Source organism: Gavialis gangeticus, unplaced genomic scaffold, assembly GCF_001723915.1.
Source record: "Gavialis gangeticus isolate Ggan-Ray unplaced genomic scaffold, GavGan_comp1, whole genome shotgun sequence".
Taxonomy (NCBI): Eukaryota; Metazoa; Chordata; order Crocodylia; family Gavialidae; genus Gavialis; species Gavialis gangeticus.
The window spans coordinates 81,703,369-81,710,043 of record NW_017729025.1 but is presented as its reverse complement, the minus strand read 5'-3'; the positions used below and the strand labels follow the sequence as shown (position 1 = coordinate 81,710,043).

Sequence of the window (6,675 nt, the reverse complement as noted above, 5' to 3'; positions counted from 1 at the left end):
TTTTTTTTTTTTTTAATATCATCACACTAGTAATTTATTTGAAGGGGGAGACTTCCAGATAAATCTGAATCCTCCTCTCCATCTTCTGACTGCTAGCAAGAAAAATGACAGAGTTCCTTTCTTTCTGAAAGGTGCATGCTCAACGTCATTAGTGGTCATTTTCAGCATCATAATGAAGGTGATGCCATTACAATGCTAACGTGTACTGCAGAGGCTAGAATCCCTACTCAGTGGATTTCTCTTCTGTTACATATGCAGCAAGTTGAACAGAGGCAGGCAGGCAGGGTTAGGCAAGGACACAATCCCTGGTCTGCAGCACGTGGCAAACTGACTTAATACCCTGTTTTTGTTTGGCCAACTGTTCTTTAAACTTAGCTAGCTTCACTTGTAACACGTTTCTTACTATTTAATATATTTTTTTTGCTCCAAGCATCGCTCTCTGCAGAGCCATGTACAAGCCCTGAAATGACCAAAAAACAAAACAAAACAAACACATTTCTTGCTACTATCCAGTTTCCATTTTAGGCTAATTTTCAGCTTCTGTACAATGCTAGCCTTGGGAATCAAGCAACTTCAATATTTTAAAAAGAGGGATAAATGTAAATAAATTAGAAGCCAAGATTGATGAAACACTGTTCTAAGGAAAATAATTCCCCAACCCAAAGATTGTTATGCTGCCAGAAGTCAAAAAACTTTAGGAGTTGGGTTTTTTTTTTTTTTTTTTTTTTTTTTAAAAGAGTTAAAACTAGCTACTGTATTGCTTAACTGCAAACTGGAAGTTGCTGATAAACAAAATGGAGACTCCAATTTCAAATACTCCAGAAAGAACCCCGCCCCCCTAACTAAACACCAAAAAAAGTCTTCTTCATTTCAGGTCACAGGTTCTATCCTTGTAAATTTCCTTTGTTTTTGATTTTACCTGGTCTCTCTGCCAGCAACAGCTGGCCATGAGGCCTGTGTGAAATGGCTAGTATTTGCTTTGGATCGGCTGATCTAGGGGACAGTGATTCGAATTTCTGTCCCAAATCAATTCAACCAAATCTGATTTGGAGATTCAGCTGCTGCTGAATCTCTGAACCAGCCAAGCCCATCCCCCCACCAGCCCAGCAATGGCTGCCCTGCCCGCCCCAACTCCTGGCACTTGGGGGAAAAAAAAAGCCCCAACTCACTGGGTGCTGCTGGGTGGGGGGCAATCCCCACTGACCCACACTGCATGGGGGGGCCTCTGCATGAGCCCCCCTGACCCTCCCAGCCCCTCGTGGCTGCCCCATCCACTACAGCTCTGGCCCTTTAAGAAAAAAACCAAGAAAACCCCTGGACTCACTGTTCCTGCCAGCAGGGGGGTGATCCCCACTGCCTACCATGTGGGGGGCTCTGTATGAGCCCCACAAAACCCTGAGGCCACTGCAGGAGTGATGTGTTCTGGAGTTTTGGTTTTAATTCTTAAAGGGCTGCAGCTGTGGCAGGCGGGGGGCTCGTGCAGAGCCCCACACACAACATGGGGCAGTGGGGGGCAGCAGGGATCACCCCCCGCCCGGCAGCACGCAGTGAGTTCGGGCTTTTCTTTAAAAGGGCCGGGAGAGCAGGCAGAGGTCCCCCATGGTCCCCTCCACCCAGTTCCCCTTCCTCCAACTCTGAGTCTGGCTGCAACTCCCTGCTGCAGCCACAAGGAACTGTCCAAATCACTGTAGCTCTCTAAATCTTTTCTGAAGATTCAGAGAGCTTCAAATCAATTCGGACCTTTTAATTGGTCCTGATTCAATTTGGATTTGAAGATTTGGCCACCGAATTGGGCTGAATCTCCTCCGAATCAAATCACCACCCAAAGCTTTGCGCAGCCCTATTATCCATCAACATCAACCAACCATGGGAACAGCCACACCTGAACAATGATCTCACTTATTTGGCCTCCAGCAGAAATTAGCTTCAGAGATAGGTATAACATCCTCATAATACACTTTAGCTTGCAGTGTTAAAGCAGGGAAGGAATACTTTCCCTGACCCCAGTTTTATTTCTGATAACAGTGCTTATAAGTTCCAAGTTAGCTAATGAAATAAATGCCCAATGTTGGGGAAAAAAAATCATTAAAGGGTTGGCAACTTACTGAACTATTCAGTTCCTCAAATTTCTCCTTCTGCTAATGGACAAAGGATAGTTACTTGTATAAGAACTATAAACTTGGTGTGGAAGGAAAAGGTTTATCTTGATGCACATTTCTATCCAAAAGATCTCAGCCCAGTTACCGGAAGCATCGCTGACAGTAGAGATCATCATCACAGTCATGACAACGTAATGTGGCATCTTCATTGCAAATGCAGCACCATGGCAACTCCTCCTCATTACTGTCTTCTGCCTCAGCCATCAAACTGGGTTTCTTAGCAGTGGTTATGCTGGCTGGAGCTTGACTCTAATACAAGAAGAAACCAGATTAAACAAAAGCAGGTGACAGGCTAGGATAATGCACAAGAATTAGACTGAACTGGAGCTTCATGGATCTTCTCAGCTTGCACACAAATTGAAGGCAAGGCAGCAAGAAGTTTTACAGAGGGCGATTCTGTCCAGAAAAGACACTCAGAGGACTTGCACTTGCAAAAGATACAGGGCTGTCCAACTTCTGGCCTGGGGGGTGCACACCCTGCGAGCCACAGACCTCTGGGCTGCATGGGCTACAGCCCTCTGGGGTCTCCCATCCACCACACAGGTGGTGCAAGGAAACTGGCATTCCTCCCCAGTGCAGGCAGAGTGAGCAGCTCAGCATACCTCCTGGCCACATGCACGTGACCCCCTCTTATGGCATGGGCAGTCCAGCTTTCCCTCTACTGTGTGCAGCACCCTCCTGCTGCCCAGCCCTACCCTAGCCTTAGAAGTGGAGGCAGGAAGCAGAAGCCAGAGGAGGAAGGGGAGCCTGAAAACCTGTCGCCACAACAGCAGTGGTAATGGGGAGAACAGCAGACAGGCAGGAGAGCCTGGGGCTGCATGTTAACCCCTTAGGGGCCAGATACGGCCACAGGCTGCCAGTTAGACAGCCCTGTTCTAATATACACTGGCTACAAATACTCACACATTATTTCAATGTCACTCTACCCTCCAAAGCATCCAACTTTTGCTGTATCAAGTTCTGCCCAGTGAACTAGCCAGGAGTCAAAGGGCTGGTTTGCATATAGATTATAATCTATTTCCCCCCCCCCACCTCAAATAAAGACTAAAATTCACGCACTCATACTTAGTTGTACATTCATCTTTCTTGACAGGTAGGTAACCATTCCTGTCTGTCCAATGTCAACAGCAACATCTACTCTGTGTCAGGCACTGTACTAACTCATAGAAAAAGACATCTTCTGATAAGAATGGCTCACCAGGTGTGGAAGTAAAGGTAGTAACACTAATCCCATTTTATACTGGAAACTGAAGCAGAGGTCTTAGGTCACTTGCAAGAGATTACACAGAAGGCCTGTGGCTAAGCCAGGAGCTGAACTCAAGACCCATGTCAAAGACTAATGCCTTACTCACAAGACTATCTAACTCCTCTTGTTCATGCTGCCATTATGGTAATAGCCACAGCTAAAAACTAACCTTTCCAAGTGCATATTTGGGGAAAAGCATGAAAATATTCTTCACACGTTGTAAGAACAGATTCCTAACAAAATGATGATAAAGTGATCAGTTTTGAAGTCTAACACACTTACTGACATTTTGATAACACCAATAATTAAAGATATTCTTGGATTTGAAACATGCAATCGCAGTGACACATATTACAGATTAATTTAATGCTTACAAATTACTTTAGAGAGCATGTGTGCCTCTAAGTAATAAGATGTAAATCAGCCCTGACTACTTGGCATCCCATTACTAATTCCCTTCACTGGATGCAAGTGAGAGCATGCACTTGCTTACTGATGCTGTCTCTAGACCTTACCCAGCTGCCAGGGGGTGGGAATGGAAATGACAGCAGCTGCAGCTCTGATTCCAACCCCAGTCATGTGTGCCTGTTTTACCCCCCCCACCTCATACTCAAATCCAAGATGAGCCCCTCCCCATATTATGGTTTTAGGAGTCCAAAGCACAATAAATACTGTGCTACAATACCCTCAAGATATGGTGGATGTTTGTGTTACAAAGAAACGTGTTGTGTCAGGAAGCTAAAACGTCACTTGAAGAGGGCTCGACTGACTCACCTTCTGCTTTGCTTTCTTGGGTAGGTTCTGCTGTGAGACTCCAGGCTGGGTGGCTTGATCTGGAGGGATGTTGAAACCACTTGCTTCATCCAGAGCTGCTTCCTCTGTAAGCTGGTAACAAGTGACGACAAAAAAAATTGTCTCGTTTCAACTGTCCCCCTACCCCCCGCCTAAACTTCCAAACTATCATTAGAGCCAGAAATCCGATAGGAACAGAACCTGCCTCTACAAAGAGAACTATATTGCATGCTCTCCTGTTCGAGGGGGCATGGATATAGAACAAGCAACAACCGAGTGGAGGAAAGGAGTTAGGAGAGGGAGAGAAGATGAGAGTGACAGGACATAAGCACAAGAGACTTCAAAGTCCTGTGTAGCCTATGACTGGCTGGGCCTTAGATTTTGCTGCAAATTCTGAAGATACACTAGGCAAGGGGAATGGAGAATTCAAACTGCAAGTCATTTAATTACCTAGGAAGGACAAGTTACCACGATAGTGGTACGTCAGCTGGAGTGAAAGACACACTGGAACAGAGAAGCCAGGGCCACTAGACTTAGGTGACTGGGTCATAGAAATGTTCTATTATCTATTGAAATCGAGAGTTAGTTCAAGTGAAACAAAAAAAAAGACAGAGGATGTTCTTTGTGCCTGCTGAACTGCTAACAAAATGACTTGGAATTAGTTAAAAAAGAAAGCAAGTGAAGTCCTAGTATCAACTTCTAACCTGCTTCAGGACTCTCTGAATGGCCTGCTCTTCATCCATCTCCTCATCACTGTCTGGGAGTTTATAGTCATCCAGAGTAACTGCAAGAGGTATGGAAAGTTATGAGACTATAGTGAGTTGGGATAGTATCTCTTCCCAGCTCACACCATTCTGAGCAGTGAGTTGAATCTGAGGGGTGTGCCAAACCGTAACCCAGTACTGGCTCTGGCAAAGCCAAGAGCAAAGCACACACTGTAAGGAGGATACAGAATGATTGAGGGGTTTATTTGGAAGGGATATTGCTTTGTTATGGGAAGAGAATCTAAGTCAACCACTGTGCTCTCAGGTCTGCTCTCTTCCAGCACTGTGTTCTTCCCTGTTACTCACCTCTCTCAGGGTCCTGGCCTCTGAGTACTGCCAATCTCTTCGCAACTTCTAGAATCTTGTCCTGTCTAGTGTTCTCCTCCCTTAGCTCAGTAGCAGCCTCTGCTAGAAGTTTATTCTTCTCCTCCTCTATCTCCATTACAGATTTGGACCCAAAACTGCTATCACTCTCATTCTTGCGATTGAGATCATTCAGGGTCTGGATATTAACAGCTGGAAAACAAAGAGAACACACAGGTGTTACAGTGGCAGTCCTCCCCTCAGCACAGCCTAGGCTATTAAAAGAAAAGACTAAGAGCACACATCTCGTTTAATAATAGATGGACCACCAAGGTTCCGCTGCACAGTTCCCCGTTTTCCATAATGAAAGTTACACTGCATCAGGGCCTTCATTGAATGGTGACCACAGAAATGAGTCTCACTGCCGTTCTCAGTGGGGTTCCACAGAAGAGAAACCATTTGTGGAAGAACTCACCATGGCAAGTAAGAAAGCTTTAACTAAACCACAAAGGACACTGGGCATGACGCTGGGCAGAGTGGTATCACCAGACCTTGACTACTAACACACAGGCTGTGTAACACAGCACTGAATGGCTGGAGGTAGCATTTTTTTCCTTCACAGTGAGCAGCTGCCTTCAAAAACTAGAAATATTAACCAAACAACATTACCCTTGAAAAAGGAAAACACCTTCAAGCCTTGATCCTCACACCAACTAGTGTCACCAAGTGACTTTGAAAAGGCAACCTGCAAGAGGCAGATAGTAAGAGGTACCTTGTGCCTGGACTCCTGGACTACACCACTCATCAACAGCCACTTCCTCAGCAAACTGAGTCAGTAGGTCATTGGTCTGCTGGACCTGCGTTCTGGTGTCTGGGGGCTGGTGAACCTGGAGAAGAGAAGGGAATTGTGGGAGACAGAGGAATGGAAGAGTTAAATGGATAGTGGTTGGAGGCAAATTTAAAATATCAAAAGTTATCTGAACCTGATTCCTACTGGGACCAGATGACTCCATTGCTGGAGGTGCAACTGGAGATGATCAGGATCTGGTTTTCAAGTGGGGCTGAACACCCTCAGCTCCAACTACAGACACCAGACTAAACTCAGAATGGAAATGAGAGTCAGAAACTGCTGAGATCTCATCCCAGGTCTAATACCAACTCATATCATGGCACACTCACATTTAAGCAACTAAATAAAATTACCCAATTTCCAGAACTGCTCAGCAATCAGGCAGAAGTCCCCAGAGAGGCTGTTGGGATTTGATGCTAATGCTAGGTTCCCAATTACAAACACTCTGGGACAAAGCCTACTTAAGTTTTACAACTATATAAAACATGCTGTACTGTTTTTCTATGGACCATTATCCACAGAATGGTGGATGTAGTCTTTCTGGACTTCAGCAAGGCCTTT

At 45.3% G+C, this 6,675-nt stretch overlaps 1 protein-coding gene across 1 annotated transcript in view; it reads right to left on the bottom strand.

The window, feature by feature from the left end:
- The window catches only part of ZFYVE19 (zinc finger FYVE-type containing 19), a 14,750-nt gene that overhangs the window by 1,382 nt on the left and 6,693 nt on the right, over window positions 1-6,675 (bottom strand). Inside the window, exons 6-10 of the mRNA XM_019519014.1 lie at window positions 6,037-6,151; window positions 5,268-5,477; window positions 4,902-4,981; window positions 4,180-4,290; window positions 2,245-2,408 (exon numbers count right to left, since the gene is read on the bottom strand). Of these exons, the coding sequence (XP_019374559.1) occupies window positions 2,245-2,408; window positions 4,180-4,290; window positions 4,902-4,981; window positions 5,268-5,477; window positions 6,037-6,151 (680 nt within the window). The remainder of the gene's footprint in view (window positions 1-2,244; window positions 2,409-4,179; window positions 4,291-4,901; window positions 4,982-5,267; window positions 5,478-6,036; window positions 6,152-6,675) is intronic.